Source organism: Bradysia coprophila (genome assembly GCF_014529535.1).
Source record: "Bradysia coprophila strain Holo2 chromosome X unlocalized genomic scaffold, BU_Bcop_v1 contig_35, whole genome shotgun sequence".
NCBI classification, from domain to species: Eukaryota; Metazoa; Arthropoda; class Insecta; order Diptera; family Sciaridae; genus Bradysia; species Bradysia coprophila.
The window spans coordinates 1,480,771-1,500,575 of NW_023503325.1; the positions used below are offsets into that span (position 1 = coordinate 1,480,771).

At 35.0% G+C, this 19,805-nt stretch overlaps 1 protein-coding gene across 1 annotated transcript in view; it reads right to left on the reverse strand.

The window, feature by feature from the left end:
* LOC119069448 (complexin) overlaps positions 1–15,193 on the reverse strand; it is a 29,286-nt gene extending 14,093 nt beyond the window's left edge. The window contains exon 1 of the mRNA XM_037173503.1: positions 15,179–15,193. Within this exon, the coding sequence (XP_037029398.1) occupies positions 15,179–15,193 (15 nt within the window). The remainder of the gene's footprint in view (positions 1–15,178) is intronic.
* Between the last annotated feature and the right edge of the window lie 4,612 nt (positions 15,194–19,805).

Below are 19,805 nucleotides of genomic sequence, written 5' to 3' on the forward strand. Positions count from 1 at the left end.
CAAGGAAATGTTATCTAACTTTGGATAACTTAATATTTTAGAGCCGTTTGAATTACAGCGATCTTATAGGTTTACTAACACGCTTGTGACATGTCCAGTTTGAATCTCTGGGTCAGGTAAGAGAAAACTTTTGTGGTTGCTCAGAGATGCTAAATCAGCGATAGAAAAATGCCTGTCTGTATATCAGTTTTGTTTAATGGGCCGATCGAGTTCGAAGATGAGCAAAATCGGTCGAGTATCTGCGGCATCATGCAACCAAAAACAGTATTGTGCTTTCTCCGCCAAATTTTACAGCGTAACACTTACAGCGTGGAAGGGTTTCAACTATCCTATTTCAAAGCACCTTCAACGTTCAATAATAATGTGCTGGTTCGAATGTAAACAACGAATTTTTTGATGTCTTTGAATATCATCTATTCTGAAGTGATAGCATTTTCTGCATAATTGTAAAGACTCTTTGAATAGTCAATAAGTATTCATCTGAATGAAAATTTAAAAATTTGTTGTAAACACTTCTTGCATTCGCGTCGTATGTGCGCTTCAGAATTTGAAATTTAAGTGAACGAGTGACCAAAAAGTGACCGAATTTCATCGCTTTCTTGAAAATGGGACGATTTATTCCTGTATTAAAGCCGAATCGAAAATGAAAATTTAGAAAAAATCACTGAAACCATCAAAAGATAAGCAACAACCAACTTCAAATGTCAAAAATATGCAGTAGTGTAATGTAAACGTATTCCACATTGCATGTGGAACTTGTAGTAAAAACGACTATGTCTGGTTTTAATTGTAACAGACAGTAATTGTCGAGTTATTTGGATATTGTGTCTAGTTAATTCTTCAAAATTTAATTGAGCAGGAGTTGACCGACTGTTTAATTCAACATTTTATTGCCTAACTAATACCACATTCAAAATAATTGCGGCTTGTCAAGTTTCGGCACCCTGGACTTTACTTAAATAGTCGTGGAATGCCTCCAAATAAATTTCTAAAAATCTAGAATTCAGTTTTGGATTTTTAGAAATTTATTTGCCGAAAGTTGGCAAGCCGTAATTAATTTCAATTGTGATACATTCAATTCATTCGTAGGGTAGGCGTACCAGTCCTCGGACACGACCCAATGCTCGGTCACTCTGACATTAAAAGTAAAATAATTAACTTCTAGCTCGAAAATATTGTGGATGACTATCCTTCAGTTGTAATTTGTAGTTTTCACTATCGATTGATCGTAAAATTGGATTCACTAGGAACACTGTGTAATTTTAATCATTGAAACAGTGGCACCACATACTGAAAAGTTTAATTTTCTACCTGAAAAATAGTTTGTGAGGTGATCAAAACACTTCTTTTTTCTAGTTGAAAATTACTTATATTGTACAGTGGCTTTGTTTTTGAGATCAATTAATGTTCAAAATAATATTATTTTCACTCAAACACGATTATAAACAATTATTTCTACTATTTTTTGGGTGTCCGGTTGATACAAACATGATATTTGGTCTTGATTCAGTAGTCGGACTATATGGAAAACATATGAAGTGTCAAATTCAACATATGCCGTGTTAAATACACCGAAAATGGTACCTAAATAGTGTGACTCAAAAATGCTTTGTAAATTGTAATTTAAACGGTTTTATCTATTCAATTTAGTGTTTTCACTTCATTTTTAGTGTAGTTGAATGATTAACAATTGACTTTTCTTATTTTATTGAAAAAAATCCGTGAAATTATTTAATTCAATTAGCGTCCGAGCATTGAAGAAGAGGTGTCCGAGCATCGGAAAAAAGTGTCCGACAATTGGATTTTCATGTTCGGCCGAATCAAATTGTTAATTAAAAATAATTCATAAATAATTCGTACATAAAACGAATCTTAATTAAATTTGTGACTGTTGGAAAATACAATCTTTCCAAAATAATAGCTTGAGCCTTGATAGCACTTAATTGAAGTCGAAAAAAAAGTTAATCGTCCGAGGATGGGTACATCCACCCTATATTATTGTCACAATATATTTCAAATACTAACACGTTTTTGTAGAATGATAAAAGTGCAGCTCCATATAGATAATGTTGTACCCACAATACCACAGGAATGTGTTGTAAGTCCCAGTGGTACTGGTGTAACTTATAACTATAAGCTTCTGGAATATGTTCTGCAGCTCACGTTAATTATTCAAGGCAGTAGATCGTACGATCACGGATTCGCGTCTCAACAAGATAAGATATTGCACGATATTCAACATATATATAATAAACGATTCTGACCAAATCAATGCCAATCAGGAGGTTAAAAATGAAGATCAAACGTATTTTGATCACTGGATCACTGAACGTGAGTCGGGCTACCCACACAATAGTGTTTTCGCTTCTATTTCGAGTAAATTGTAACCGATTTTCAGGAGAAAAAAAAATTATTTGAAATTCGGTAAATATGCGTGTATATTACACAAAACAGTTTCGGAATGAAATTCAAGAGTACATCGAGTATCTGTGGTGTCTCTGGTATCATATGAAGTTTTATTGTATGGGACAAAAGGGGTTGGCCTGTCGAGGCGCCACATTTTTTTCATAGTACTTCATTCTCTGCGGCTTATTTTCATGTGAACCAACTTCACATTTGTCATTATATATAAGTCACCATATGAAGTTGGTTCACATGAAAATAAGCGCAGTGACAGCAGTAATTTTCTGACAGAATGTACTAAAATATGGGAAAACTCTATTACATTTCTTCTCAGTTTCTAAACATCAGTCTCCTTCGGAAACGGCCAACTTATCGACATACATATTATTGAAGGTAAATAATAATGACGTCACGGCGTGACGGTCACGCATAGCGCAAATAATGGCAGAATTAATGTTCGGTATCAGAAGTACTCTGAAAAACGGTGTATAATGTCGATATAGATCACTAAAATGACCGCTGGCGTGACGATCGACGGTTCGGTTTTGTGTGCAAACTAATGACAACCAACTTTGCTTCTATGGGAATTCCCCGTATTTAGTTCATTTGCATTCATTTCAAAGAATTGGACGCACTCACTTATTCATTACTATGTAAAATTGTGAAGTTGGTTTCGATTAGTTTGCACACTTTTTCCCCACCATTCCTCACGTTTCCGTCATCAGTTTCACCAAACGAAGAGATCTATACTCCCCGCAATAAAGACCATAAAGTGACCGGCGGTGCTATTTTCAGTTTTCTAACAAACAGGCCGCAGTCACCATATTGGATTTTTGTAAAAATGATAAAACTTATTAAAAATGATATTTAGAGAGTTGCCGTCACGAGGGAAGTTATTGGTTATGTGCTGGGTGTATTTCAGGCGTCCCATTAATAGACATCTATATATAACTAAACACAGCCATATTGAGCGGTATTCAGTTATATTTAGCTGTAAAACGCCCACTTATAGTTATATACAGCTAAATATAGTGGTATGGGGCTGTATCTTCCTTGGTACAGGGCATTCAACATCGATTTAAGCAATTTTAATAGGAGATAATATAAAGAGAAACGTTAGTGGAGGAGATTTAAAGAATAAAGATGCATTGTTGCAGAATAGTTTCAATATGTACATGACTTTTATGAACAACTAGCTATAGATGCGTATACCAGTTTACTATTCGTTCCCTTCTTATGTTTTTCTTTTGTGGTTAAACACTGGATTAATGGTAGATTACAAATCATGAAAATCCTTTCAATTCAAAAAAGGTTTTTCTCCTCTTCTTTAAAGCAAATCTTGACCGTCGGTTTTTGTAGCAGTCATGGCCTTTTTGCCAATTTAAAAAGATAAGTTTGCAGTACGTTCCTTCCGCAAAAGCTCACTATTTAAGGATGCTAACTTAATTACCCACACCTGCGTTTAATTATACAAATATACAGCAAATGTTTGTCGAATACGTTTGAGCACTTCATGGATCCAAATTATACCAAAATAGAGATATTTAAATTGGGGTCGGGATTGCTGTTTATATTGCCTCTAGGCTTCATCAATAAAAACCTTTTAATGTCCGCAACATGAAATGCTGGACTGAGACACGTACGTTACTAACCGGAAAAATGTTTCTGGTTTTGAAAATGTTTCGAAAATTTCTGTTTAACTACACGGCCGCTCCATCTCGTCTATGGTTAAACAATGAGTAGTGCTTCTTAGTATGTAAATGTCCGATGGGTGTTGCTTGCAACTCAAATCAATGTTTTTTTGTTGCTTAAAAATGTTAATTCAAAGCATGAAATTTTGTAGATTTTTCATTGTCGTTCTTCTGAAATCACACAGAGCGATAACAACATACGAAAATATCGTATGAAAATGAACAGAGACAATTACATACCTAAAAAAGGGGTTACATTGTGAGGATCAATATTTCGGAAATATTTTGTGCTTGTGATGAGAACTCATGCGCGGTCAGTCTCTTTAATAATATCAGCTTCTTTGTTGTAGAAAATTGGTTTAATTGATTCAAGATTGTTTTGAAATTAAATGGCACACTCTCACCGCTCAAGTTGAAGAATAATCTAAAAAAAAATATTGACGAACCAACTTCTGTTGACCTACACGGTGGATGCTCCACCATTTCGATTACCATTGATGTAAGTTAGAAAACATGCTTTAGTTCCAAGTCCTAATCTCAAATTCCCATAGCCATAGCATGAAAAACAATGTTTGCATATCCTTCACTGGTCGGGAGTCTGAACGGTGGATGGTTTGGATGGTTTGGAGTTATTATTATCTGTTTGTTTGTTTAGAGGCCTCAATAACAGCCTTTTACGGCCAATAAAACGTCCATTCCGGACCACCGACTAAACGTGACTTCTGAACCACGCCACTAAGTAATACTATCAGAAAGTCAGGTGCTATCTTGCTATCTCTGCTTTACATCTCGTCTAAATGTATTCAACGTGTGCATCGTTGCTGTCGTTAGTGACTATAGAAATCTCACGCGGAATAGTCTGAACCTAGATCATTTTGTTGGAAGGCTAGTACATAAACCGTCGCTAATACCATGCCGATGTCGAATTTTTCACTTTTTTAGTGCCTAGGAAGGTATTGGTCCGTAGAAGCCATAACCATTGTTAGAAAATCCCTTTCTAGGCAAATCTAGTATTATTTGGTCTAGAATTCATCTGCACTGAGATATGACCAGTTGAAAATATGGTAAAAATTGTACTATTTTAGCGAGTACAATGTACAAAGTAAATGAGAGGTTTCCAGCTCGACAAGAATACTATTCCAGCTCGAGTCGGAGGCGAGTGCTGGAATCGAATTCGATAAAAAAAGCCTTTTAGCATTAATAAGGAACAACGTCTTTCCTAAACGACGCGACGTGGGAAACAAACGACGAAGTCGCGATATTTAAATACCAGTTAGGAAAACGTTACGATACGATACTCTCTCAGCTTACAAAAACCATCTAGATTTTTTGACAATAGTTTACCGACTCTTGTTATTTAAAAGTTGACTCAATATTAATGAACAGTGTGTGAGCCGAACCGTAAAATATTTTCTGTGATCCACACTACCGCTCAACATCCAAGAAAATGATACATTTATCAAATGAACAAACGGTATGCTCTATGTGCGAAAATTCATTTTTTATTTTAAATCCAACCGATATAACTCATTCCAAATTCATACATAAAAATACGCTGCTTCCATGAATCATTTTTTCTACGCGATTCCATAGCGAATTCAAGTCAACTTAAAAGGGATGTTAACCGGTAACCGGTAAGGAAACAGAAACCAATTTAATGCGAACAATTTTTTGTTATATTCAAATATTGTTGTGTATGCCTTTTTTTTGCTTCTGTATATAATACAGCCATGGTATGGAAATACCATTGGAATGCATGTACTTACCGACATTTTTTTTTATGTAAATTTAAACATCCATCGTAAGTAAATTTACATTTTCAAAGCGATACATTTAAAATATTAAATCCTAGAAAATGAGACTGTTGTGTTTATGGGATCAAAGAGGCAATTTAATGTTCGGGTAGATAGATGTGTTACAGACATTCAATTTTGAATTCATTTCGTTTATTTTCAATGTAGTAAATACATTTAGCATGGAAGTTTCACCAGTTTCGGACTTATGTGAGCCGTTATTTGCTGTGATATGTTATTGTTTAGTGAAAGATTTGCACTAAATCGTAGAGCCACACATGTTTGGAAAGGAATTGTGACGTCAAAGGTCGTCAAATGTAATTTCAAAGGGAGAAGTACAACCAAATATTGTGAAACGCCCAAAAATTCAAATACATTTCCGACATTTTGTATCTTGGTTTATTGGCTTTGCTATTGTACTATTGGTTGTAATAGTTATTCACGTAACTGTCTTGAACGGTTGATTAAAGGCGATTTAGCCAAGGGGAAACCACTGGCCAAAAGGGCGGCAAATCATTTTCTAATTCCTTTCAAGTCCGTTTAATTGCCTAAATTACCGGAGCAACTCGTCTAATTGCCGGATTCGCTCTATTTCCTTTCAATTCCGTTCAATTCCTTTCAATTTCTTTCAATTCCCTTTCAATTTCTATAGGTACTTCCTGTCAATTTCTTTCAATTCTGTTTAATTACCGGATTCTTCGGCAATTCCAAGCAGGGTGTGTAATCAATTACCCAAATGGAGTTCCCATCGGATTTAGTAATTAGCATGGAAGCGCCGAAGATCAATCGTCCAAGTAAGAGATACTCAGCTTTTCGTGCAAAGCGACGGGACCACTAGAACAATTCCAAAGTTTCTCACTCTCGGCCCATTAGCTCTCTAGCGAAAAGATCCATTACATCATGAACGTGAATTCCTATTCAGACTCGTAGCCAGTATGGGATATGTAAAAGAAATCCATTAGCTACGGCCCTATTCCTAATCTCGCATCAGGCGGACAGGAAACCAGAATACATTGGATGCTGTTGCTGATACGCTTAATTCGGAAAAATGTACATATTTTGTAGCCTTTATTATCTGTTGGATTATCACAGATTATATCTGCGCCTAAAGTTAGACTTCAGATATTTGCACACAGAATTCATTGTCAATCTGATGTGTACGTTTTGTTGAAGTCAACAACACCTCAACTGCCCACATTATGAAGCTTGGATACGCCTAGGAACGTTACTTTCATGCTACACATTGAGGAAAATCCTATACAGAATCTGTCCTCACCGGGATATTGAACTCGAATTTTCTTGGTGGAAGGCCAGCATGTTACCACTGAGCCAACCCGTTCCTGAAGGTGTTGATGAATTTCGCGCCGTGTAATTCACAATAACCCACAAAGTGACCTTTTCCTTATACAAAATGTGTCATTTTGTCAATTATTATGAATGACGCGGCGCGAAATTCCTAGCAGCCTTACTGAAACGTATGATACCCGCAAACTCAATCGTTGTGTTTTTTTAGCAACTTTCTGCGGTAACTGTTTGGATACACTTGCAGAAAAGACAGTTGCCAAAGCTTATTGCTCAAAAACACACTTCGGAGTTTGCTTTTACCTCATGTAATGAATTACTTTCGCAACATCCAATGTAATCTACTGTTACGCGAACCTTTAAGTCAACTTCCCCAGAGTTTCTGATAATCATTATTTATATGCACAGATTGTACTTTCGGAACGGGGAGAGAATATTTCTTTTCAAATAAGCGTTTGCTGCGCGATAAGGCTGGTGCTGCATACAGTGCATGTTTCAACGTTTCCAGACACTCCTTATGAAAGAATTTCTATCTACATTGATATTATGTGGTTTGATTTTCGTTATTAGCCCCGAGGGGTTTCACTAAATAATTCTATTTTCCATGGGAAATATGACAAATTAAATAATTGAGCGAGCTTAGGATATGTAAATGAATTATAGTTTGTGCAGCATTATGTAAAACGGAGCTACAATTTTACATGCAGACTGAAGCAGACTAAAGAATTTATAAGAAACATTTTTCTAAATTCCCAACATAATCGATAATAAATTTAAATAAAATTACTCTCGCAAGAAACATAATTTGTGTGTGGTGCTGTCGTTTGTACTGGCACATTTATATTTTGTTCAACAAATGAAATACTAGATTCAGTATTTTAGTATTTCGTTTGAAGTCGAATGCACGACAGATAAGTCGTGTTTAGAAATACGTAGTTTGACGGTTCGACAATTTTAGTGTGAACTTTTCCGCAAGTCTTTTTGGAACAATGAGACATTAGTGGATGTGTGTGGTTTGAATTTGAAAGCTTAACGAGACAAACGATTCAATCACACTAGCCAAACAATCAAATTTTTGAGCTATAGACTCAGTCAGCAAAGCAACTCGAAACTTAGGAAGAATTGAATGATCCTGCCAATAATTTAGCAGTCAAGTCAATCGTATATCGACCGAAGGAGGATCATAAAAAAATTAATGGCTCGTTTAAAAAAAATTAAAATAAACTGTCATACAGTGAACCACGACCTGTTGTAATAAATTTGTCACACCATGTGTTACCTATGAAAAAAACGAGCCTACGCTTGTTGTAAGATTATTTATGGCCACAAAATAATATTTCTCAGTGAACAAAGATCTTAACGCCGAAGTACACAAAAGCTTGATTGACACATTCTTAAACAAGTTTTTGCGATAAGAGAAGCCCGAAAAGCAAATAATGTCACACATGGAAGTTAGATAATACTTTTACATTTATCACATTTTCATGCATATGTTTATAAATTGAGTAGACTTTTCACAATATGCGATACAAACAGAGTTTCAGGTTTGTAGGAAAATCGATGCTACAGTAAGTTTAGTGTATGTACCTTGAGATTTTTGAGAATGTCGTACGATCCATGAATATGTGTTGGTAAAGTTTCTGTATTTTCGTTTTCGGTGTATGTTAGTCATTTATATATATCCGTTCAACCGAACTACGTGCAAAGGAACGGAGGCTCGGAATTTGTTACTAAATTTTCCATTTACGTCCCCACAGGATAGGTTATTGTGCTAAAACTAACAAAAAAACGCACAGCTTTCGTATCCGGTTAAGCGTTAATTATATTGGACGTGACGTGCAAATTTTCGGAGATTTTAAGATTCGCATCGCGCTTAACGAACACGTTAAGAGCAATTTAGTCTTTGCATCTTTGTAGCCTACATTTGGGCGGAAAAATATTTACTTTTTGATGATTTCTCTAAACTAAAATCTTTTTTTTTAAGTAAAAGCACGCAAAAGTCTGTTACTTTTAAAGGAAAAATTGTTTGTGGGTGATAACTTAACCCACTTGGAAAAACCTGTGCAGATTACACAAATTTACAAGTGGGATAAGTTATCACCCATAAATCAATTTTTTCTTCAAAAGTAACACACTTTTGCGTGCTGAAATGGTTTCACTTTTTCATAAAAAGAATTTGGTTCAGTGAAATCATCAAAAAACGAATGTTTTCCGCCTAAATATGTGTGTTCAGAAGATCTAAAACGTTTTCCTTTTGAAAATAAAAATTGTGACTTCAAATCCTCGGTTTCAATCCACTCAAACTTAATGAATTGTTTTTGCACTCAAATGATCCATCAGAAAAGATTTAAGATTCACTTCAGCTCTCTGAAACGTATAATTGTTAATTCAGTGAGGTGAAGCAGAGGATACAATTTAAAATTGAGAGAAAAGATAGGACAAGGTGTGGTTATTTTGGAAGGTTTTTAAGAGAACGATACTACGGAATGGGAGAAAAATTATGTTCGAAATTAGAGCTTAAGAACTAATCGTTGATATAATAGTAGATTATTGAACTGGTCTACTAAATGCGTTATTAAACGACCAGGGCCATATTCTGCTTTAACTTGCAGGTGAAACCTTATTCTATATTGATTTCTTGTTCTGTAAAAAATGATTCCAACACAAGATAGTATTTAATGATTCATTTAGTGTCCTATTATCTTGTCAGCATACCGACCTTCTATAAGTTAAAACTGTTAAAAAACTTGAAAAACCATTAATAAAAATACGAGTTGTATTTGTGATCAGAGGGTGTATTCAAACAAGATGAAGAGTGAATACGAATGTTACAATATACTCTCGGGGCTCACAAATATACCGAGAATTTTTAATAATATTTTCATCCCTAGGAATGAAATATTTTATTATTCATCTGTCGCCTGCACACGCATTCCACATTTCATGTGGAACTGGTAGACTGGTAGTAAATGATTAATAGCACGAAAACGGGAGTTTTTATTTGTTACGCATAGTAACTGAATATAATTCATCACAATTTGCTTGAACTCAAAAACCTCGCTTCTTGTGTACTAAATTATCTAAACATTACGACTTGCAACTTACAGCAACACCAACAACTTACAACCAATATTTAATGTACTGACAGTTTTAACCCTGAAGTCATTGCAAATATTAAAACAGGAATTTCTTAGTTAATACAATAATATAGAAATTATGTGCTATAAGCACATAGAAAGTTCGAAGTAAAAATACGGAACACTCAACGATATTCAAAAAATTTCTTCGAAATATTACGTCTTTCTCAAGCAAATATTCGTACAAAGTATTTCTTCATTGAAATACATAACTGCAAGTTATGTAGAACAAAGTTTCTGTTTGAAAATGTGGAAAATATGTCTGTACGGCATATTACAAGTGGGATATTATACATACCAAAAACGCTATATTTATACAATTGCTTATATTCCCATCTTCTTTTTGTTAATCAAATAAAATAATTAATATTAATGTCAGGAAGAAGTTTGGAACAGTGCTACGCTTGGATTTTTATTATCTTTATGTGGTGCTAGAGACCGTGATACATGCAGTAATGTGGTGTAGTGGGTGGCGCCACAATCTCGCTTGGTTTAATGGGTAAACATATAAATATGTATTATGTTCACGGAGAAGCTTTGATATGTTTGTACAAAGATTATAAGTTATGTAAGACATACAGTAACATAGCAATATTTCTGGAAGCTTTCACTGTTTTCCACATGAAATACATATGAGACTACATTACTTTCAGTTACGGAAAAAAAAACTACCGTAATTGGCTGCAGAGGAAAGGTAACAGTTGAGCAAAATTAGGTTAAGATTTTATTCAATATCCTCTTTTTGATGCAATTAGGTGGGCCTGCTTATATCACTTAACACTTATTACGTTTTAACGGATAGACCGACTCGAGTATCTGGTTTTTGAAAAAAAAAACTTTTTAATGATTCGGGGACGAAAATGAAGTCAATTTTTTTTTCTCGAATTTCGTCCCTCTTAATTTTGGACTGTAGACCTTTGTGTTTATCAGTTACTCAAGAACACTCTGAATCACAACTCCTCACATCTCCCTACGACTTGTTTTGAAATGAATGTCATAGTATTTGATTAATGCGACTAACTAAGTAAAGTGACAGTTCGGTGGAGAAAATGTCTATTTTTTCAATTGTTAAAACATAATGGGAGTATATTGTCAATCCTCTTTCCATAAGACAAAGCGTTAACAAAACATTTTTTTCTCATGGTCTTTTGAGTGGAGGAAATCGTTCGTCTCTTAAGAGTGTCCCTTTAACTGCACACGTACCTATCTTGGACGATTTCCTCCACTCAAAAGACCATGAGAAAAAAATGTTTTGTTAACGCTTCGTTTTATGGAAGGAGGATTGACAATTTACTCCCATTATGTTTTAACAGTGGAGAAAATAGACATTTTCTCCCCCGAACTGTCACTTCACTTAGTTGGTCGCATAAATCAGGTACTTTCATTTCAAAACAAGTCGTAGGAAGATAGATGTGAGGAGCTGTGATATTTCCGGCAAAATCTCCATTAAACGATCTCCTCGTGATTTTTCAGAGTGGGCTTGAGTAACTGATAAGCACAAAGGCCTACAGTCCGAAATTACGAGCATACATTTTATCAACTATCAACTATCGTTGACAAAGTGCCAGTTTTCTTACGAAAAACATGAAAATCAATAGCGAACCCGTCATGGGTTGGTTGAGGCATATTATTGTAAATTTCAGGGAAATATATCAGTATTGAATCCATACTATGGATACAACACTGCTAATGCCCAATTACTGTCGAATTGTCCCTGTCCAGATTTTTGCACGTCTAACGAAGTCGAAAAATAGCGAAAAACGAGCGAAAAACAGAAAATTCGTTGCAGCTATATAAAGGTGAGCTACATTTATTGTAGTAATTCTATGCAAACAGAAATTAGATTTATTTTTAGCATCCTTTCTGTTCTATTATTCCTATTATGAGTGTAAAACTAATTTCCATAAACACACAAAAATAAATACAATTCAAAATCAGTAAGCAAATATCGTCGTCGTCGTCGTCGTCATGTTTTTTTCTTCTTTTCTTTTCCCTTTGTTGTTCATCGGTTCCGTTGTCGAAAGTGGTTTTTGCTGTTTTTTTTTATTCTTGTTACGTCTAACCCAACAATAAAATCGATAAGTAGTTCCATAAATATTGGCATAAGCAAAGCATTAAATAATACATTGGAGAAATATAGATATACCGAAGAGCTACCAGATTTCGTCTATTATACTCTTGGCAAGAGGGATTTAACAAAAAAATCTACTTGTAAGTCCTTATTGAAATTAGGGTACCATTTTGCGGCGTGTTCGTTTTTTTTTCCTTCACATTTTATTTAGTTGTACAAACAACTTCATCGTTTCGAATGGGTGGTAGGTTTTCCTTTTGCAGAAATGGAATTCTGAATTACATGTGTTTCGTTGAGGATTCCATTTCAGTCGTTCTTTGAATTAATGATGGAAAATATTCAAACAAACCTTGACAATAAGCGAAGAGAAAAGAAATGTCTGCCCGAAGCAGAACGACGATTAACGTCCATGTATCTAGAACTTAAAATGGCAGCCTACACTCATCCATAATTATAGCAATTGACGTTCTGTATGAAATCCATACTATTGATGGATGTAACACAGCTCTCACCATCAACATTGTGCTTTGGACAGATGGTCGCATAAATTCTGATAGTACATTACCATGCTACGACAGCATTGCTACGTACAGTTTTTACGAGACACGTACGTATGCGAGAGATTGAGCGAGTTTTAATGCATCTCAATACATTCAAATTGTATACCAAACCAATGTGCGCCACACCGTATTGGATGCTGAGAAAGTAATTTGTTACGAAGATAACAAACAAGTGTCAATAGAAAGTCAGTTTCTTACCGAAGCTAGTGTTGGAAGTGGTACGATTGATTCGAAATAATATCTTCTGGTGAAGCGATACTAAGTGACTTAAATTCGTCTAGACAATACAACATATTTATTGAGAATAAAATCCATTGACACTCGCCTAGATGATTAAATCTGAATTTAATGGAATTCAACAAATCATTGACTCTAACCTCAATAGCACACAAGTGACTTTGTTAGTATCACAAAGTTATTTCCGACCTTGGCAGCATCCAAGGTATTCTGGAAAGGAATTATAGCAAAACGAACCGATAATATTTTTCATGCAATGGCTCATTTTCGCACAGGGTAAACGGTTATGTAACGGTCAACTTTCGCATAGGGCACGCAATAAAAGAAATTACTTGACCTGAATGTTCAACGTCAAGCGTTTTCTGACAAAATGAAATGACATTTAGCGTAGTAAGTACACACAACTGATTAATGGTACACTCATCATGTGGAAGTTTATTTAAATGAGAGAAGTTTTAACCCCTTTTACTTTTGAAGTACTCCGAGCATAAACAAGTTTTTATGGCGAAAATGTGAAGATACAGACACATAGCAAAACACATCCAATTTTTACTTCAATATCATATGACGTCGGTCCCAAGAGAGATTGACCGCTACACGTAAAGGCAATAATTCGAATCTAGTTCCATCGCAACTAGGCGTAGCATACATTTTCTTAATAGTTGAATAAAAACATATTAAAAAATGTCGCTCCATCGCTGTGATGAATTTTATTTTGTAAAATGGATCAAGACTGAAACATTAAGACAAGAATTTAAAAAATTGACGCTACACGTAAAGGCAATAATTTCGAATCTAGTTCCCAAGCATAGGCGTAGCATACATTTTCTTAATAGTTGAATGAAAAAACATAATTAAAAAATGTTCCGCTCCATCGGCTGTGATGAATTTTATTTTGTAAAAATGGATCAAGACTGAAACATTAAGACAACAATTTAAAAAATTGACGCTACACGTAAAGGCAATAATTTCGAATTTAGTTCCCAATCATAGGCGTAGCATACATTTTCTTAATAGTTGAATGAAAAAACATATTAAAAAATGTCGCTCCATCGCTGTGATGAATTTTATTTTGAAAAATGGATCAAGACTGAAACATTAAGACAACAATTTAAAAAATTGACGCTACACGTAAAGGCAATAATTTCGAATTTAGTTCCCAAGCATAGGCGTAGCATACATTTTCTTAATAGTTGAATGAAAAAAACATAATAAAAAATGTCGCTCCATCGCTGTGATGAATTTTATTTTGTAAAATGGATCAAGACTGAAACATTAAGACAACAATTTAAAAAATTGACGCTACACGTAAAGGCAATAATTTCGAATCTAGTTCCCAAGCATAGGCGTAGCATACATTTTCTTAATAGTTGAATGAAAAAACATATTAAAAAATGTCGCTCCATCGCTGTGATGAATTTTATTTTGTAAAATGGATCAAGACTGAAACATTAAGACAAGAATTTAAAAAATTGACGCTACACGTAAAGGCAATAATTTCGAATCTAGTTCCCAAGCATAGGCGTAGCATACATTTTCTTAATAGTTGAATGAAAAAACATATAAAAAAATGTCGCTCCATCGCTGTGATGAATTTTATTTTGTAAAATGGATCAAAGACTGAAACATATAAGACAAGAATTTAAAAAATTTGACGCTACACGTAAAAGGCAATAATTTCGAATCTAGTTCCCAAAGCATATGCCGTAGCATACATTTTCTTAATAGTTGAATGAAAAAACATATAAAAAAATGTCGCTCCATCGCTGTGATGAATTTTATTTTGTAAAATGGATCAAGACTGAAACATTAAGACAACAACTTAAAAAATTGACGCTACACGTAAAGGCAATAATTTCGGCCGTTACGTTTTTCAAATATTGCCGCTAATTATCATCGTACCACATTCATTGCCATACGCTGGCTTCTCGGCCTATCTGCAATCTTTTGCGTCAAACGTTATTTTCGGCTACTTTTTGCTTACCGTCACTGTAGTCATGCTGTTGCTGATTTTTTCTCGATACATTAAGCAGAAGAAAATTTTGATTTTGCAAAGCAGTGTCGATGTCCTGAATCTTTTAATTAACGACAATGGCTACATAATATACAGGAGGCTGTCTCGCAGTGAATGTCTGCTCATAATCCCTTTAACGTTTGTCGGCCTCGTTTTTGTGAACGGTATACTATCTTACCTGCAGAGTTACTTAATAAGTCCGGTCTATGAGCCGCAGTTAAATACCATCGACGATATTTTCCGGGCATCGCTTCCCATCTTCAAATCACGATCCGACCACATTAAACTGCAGAGGGATGCTAATTACTGGAACGATAAAGTTATTGTTATGCCTCGAGAAAATATGAGTAGAATGGCCAGCAGTTATGAGAGAATGGCGTTCATAGCAAATTCGGAATCCGCAAATTTGCTCGTTGAAACGCAAAAGCGACTAAGCATTAAAAAGTATCACATCACCTCGATCGTAATTGGTTCGAAATTTCTATCGTGTGAAATGAGTCGCGATGATACAGCTCTGCATTCCGAACGAATGAATGAAATTATTCCGCGCGTACTGGCTGCTGGTTTATATTTGAAATGGGTACGAGAGTATGCTCTCGAAGCTGAGACAATGCTTTTAAAACAGAACCGGCACCGGCTGCAAATGGACGAGGCAGAAAATGTGAACGAAACAGAATTTCCAGTTTCTGTTGTTTATGGGTGGGTGGCCAGCATAATTGTGTTCATCATGGAAATAGTTTGGAAGAAAGTTTGCGATTTGCACGAACGAATTGGTAGATCTTTGGATGTCCTGGAGTTACCTATATGGCTTCTAGGCGTACCGACTATGTAAACTGTGGTGGAAAACGTCTGTGACATAATTTTGCGAAGGCTTTGAGTTTTCTCGGTTTATTGTTATACAAAATAATCACTTCGGGAGCAAATACTTGACATCACTTGACCTTGCCAAGAAAAACTATAGAGTTTTAGATTCTAGCCGACAAGTGTTTCGCCCGTTTGTGGGTGCTATGAGCGTTTCCTATGTTTTAATAAAAATTCGATTGAAAAGACGACGAAATATTTACCGTGGGTGGAACACTCACGGTATTTCGAAAACCGACACATTGAGTTTTTGATTTCTCCATCTAAAAGTTCATGCAAAATTCACAAAAAGCCAGTAAACCAAAAAATAGAAAATGTGTCGGTTTTCAAAATTCCGTGATTGTAGAACTGGTATCGCTCAAAAATCACTGACTGTAGATATGTGACGCAAGTCCTTTTATCCACTTACAAAAGAACTGGTATCGATGAAGCTGACGCTTACAGCTTCGATACGCATAAAGAAATGTGTCACAAATGGCAGATCATGAGGAAAGTATATTTCCATTCTTCAACATAACGCTACTAAGCGTCAACCCCACTGACATCAGTTCTTTTGTAAGCGGATAAAACGACTTGCGTCACGCTTCCATTGTAAGTGGTTTTTGCGCGACAAATCTTTGTGGATATGAATCAAGAGTTTTCTAATGTGCCCGCGTACGAAGCCGTTTACCCAGGAATATCCATCATTGAAAATCATTTGAAAGTATGTTTGTTCCGGAAGAAGAGACCGAGTGAGTGTACTGGGTAAAGAAAGGTAGGTACTGTTCCAATGAAGGCAAAGGTAGTTCATAAGAACTGGTAAAGTGTATTGAAGGCTACTCCACCCTAATAGAAGAGTTTATCTCTTAAAATGGAGGTATTAGTTTATCATAGTTTAAACAAAAAAGAAAACGACATAATGTTTCGACCCACTGAAACCTCAATTTTTTCACTTTTTTTCGATTTTCTCAAAACGCTCCAGCTGGATGTTTTGGGACTCTTTTGGGAGGTGATAGATATCCTCCAGGGCTATCAATCCCAATAGAATTTGCTTTTGTCGCAAATTTTCAATTTTTATTTAGTCATTTATCTTAAAGAGAACCGAGAACAGAACAAATACATTCGAAGTCATCGATTGGGAGATAATATCGCAGAATATCGTTATGATTTAAGTGAAGAGAAAACTAGCCAGTCTATTTTTTGGTGTTACTTTAGACAGCGATTTTCGCACAACAAATGTAGCGGGGACATATTGGTTGATTTCAGGCATTTCCGCTTGTTGCAACAGCATTTATCATTATTTAACCAATTGTATCTTCAACTAAACTCAAGCTAATTTTCAAGAACAAAATGAACAATAGTCTGAAAAGTAAAGTGCGGGACGTATTGCAAGAAGAATGGACGAACGTTGGACCAAAAAGATCATATTGATAAGCTGTTGTATTGCTTTGGTCCGACCAATGTTGATCATTTTTTATTTCAACGTAAAAAATGAAACGTTTTACCGTTTACATTAAGAATAAACGAATTCAAGGACAAACGATACTGATTTCGGCGTATCACGCCTCATCAGTATGTTGACACCTGTGTCTTGCCAGGACGACACAAACTAGAGTCACATAGTCACGTCGGTTGCATCGGCAAACGCGCTTTTCGTCATCTGTTCAAAACTTGCTGTTATATCTGCCACATATCTCTCACATCCAAACGATTCCAAATTTTCAAGATTGGTCGGAACAAAGCAATACAACAGCTTCGTAATTTAATATTACCAGACCAGCAATACAACAATTATAAATCAAAAAGATCATGAACTGGAGACCACCTAAAACACGACCTAGAGGAAGTAGATATGGAATAATGGTATAGACTGGTATGATCGGAGCGAGAAAACCGAATACTAGTTATTATTACTTGTCAAAGTATTTACTTCTCTTTCAACGTGGTACGTTGAGAGCGATAGGACCGAAGACCAGTTTATTATAACTTGCCTTGGGGTATTTGTCAAAATATCTCTTTCTCTTTCATCATAACACTCCATAAAGAGAATTGCAGGCACAGATTGGCAACAAGTGGCAACGGATCGTTTGGAATGGAAGAGAATTGGGGAGGTCTACGTCCAGGAGTGGTTAGAAACAGGCTGAAAAAGAAGAAGATCTTCAACTACAATTAATCTAATGGAAGAAAAACATATTGGATTTGAGTTGGATTTGATTTTTATTTAAGTAAAAGAACGATCTTTATTGTTATGCTTTAATAAAATTTTGAATTTCTTAAGTTAAATATAAATTGTTTAATTGTCTGAGACTATTTTTTATGTTATGAATACTTTTTATTTTAACTTTTTCATTATCTCCATATAGGAGTTTTCTTAATAAAAAAAGAAGTAAATGATGTCAAGACGACAATTTTCTTATTACCTAGGTACTTCATTTGTGCTCTTTACTTGTTCCTTAAATATTATTCTTAATTTTATGTTCTTAAGATGTTCAATAAATTAATTTAAAAAAATTCCCTTCCATCACAAAAACTGATAAAATTCAAACAAATCTATCTATGGATATGTAACATTACGGAAAAAGAAATAATGGTTTGTTGTGCCATGCGTCACTTCAGGTCTTATTAATGGAAATTTTAGGAATTGAAATCTTAAATTTTTTTTAAGATTCTTAAAATTCATAAAAATTTCTGGTATTTAACAATATTTTGGTATTTTTTTAGGAATTGCAAAGAATTTTTGAGGATTTGTTCTTAAAAACCTAAAAATTCCCAAAGAACCATAGAACTTAGTGGCATATTGTGGCCTAGACATGTTTTCATTTATTGTTTAACATTTTTTAAGGATTTAAGGAATCATTATTCCGAATTATAAGCCCTGGTCATTCAAACCATCAAATAGTACATCTCGAGGTACATCTATACTTTTCTAATATTTTTAAAGTGTATTCCATTTTCAAGTACGTCCTAAATATCACACGCAAGTTATTTGATGACCCTTCAAAAACCAGAAATAGAAACATTTCTGCGGGCTTTTTATTACCAATGAGAGATTGAGGTTATGTGACTGTGACTATTACATACTTTGTGAAAGTTGACGAATTACCCCGGTCGTTAACGCTCAGACATTTTTTTTTTTGTGAACGACGCATTGAATTTTGGGTTTGTCAAGGCATCTATGCTTTGCTGAAAAATAAACATTTAGACGTTTTTTAAATACGGGATTTTAGTTTAATTTTGATGATATCTTTCCACCAGAATACTTTTTGAAAATTATAGGGCTGCAATAAACGACGGTTTTAGTCGTTTGACCAGCTCTGAGAAAAGTGAGCAGTTTGACGAAATTTTCATAAACTGCTCACATTTCTCAGACCCAGTCAAACTGCTTCAATCGAATGCGGTCGAAAATTTTTCAATTTTTCAATTGACGGAAAGATATCATCAAAAGTAAACTAAGACCCAGTATTTAAAAATCGCCCTTATGTATGCTTTTCAGCAAAGCATCGATGCCTCTTAAGCTTATGCGTAAACAAATTATGTGGTAGAGCACCATCTGGTGGATAAACAGCTGTTGCTAGTTCTGAATAAGAGAAACGTTTAATGATTGTATGGTCCACAGAGTTTACACTCGAGAGATGGCATGGTGACGCAAACATCGCTCGTATTGGAATATAATTTTTCCTGTTGGTTGACAAATAACTATATTGGCTTAAGGTAAATACCACTACCTGATATCATTTATCTGCTGGTTGGAGAACCG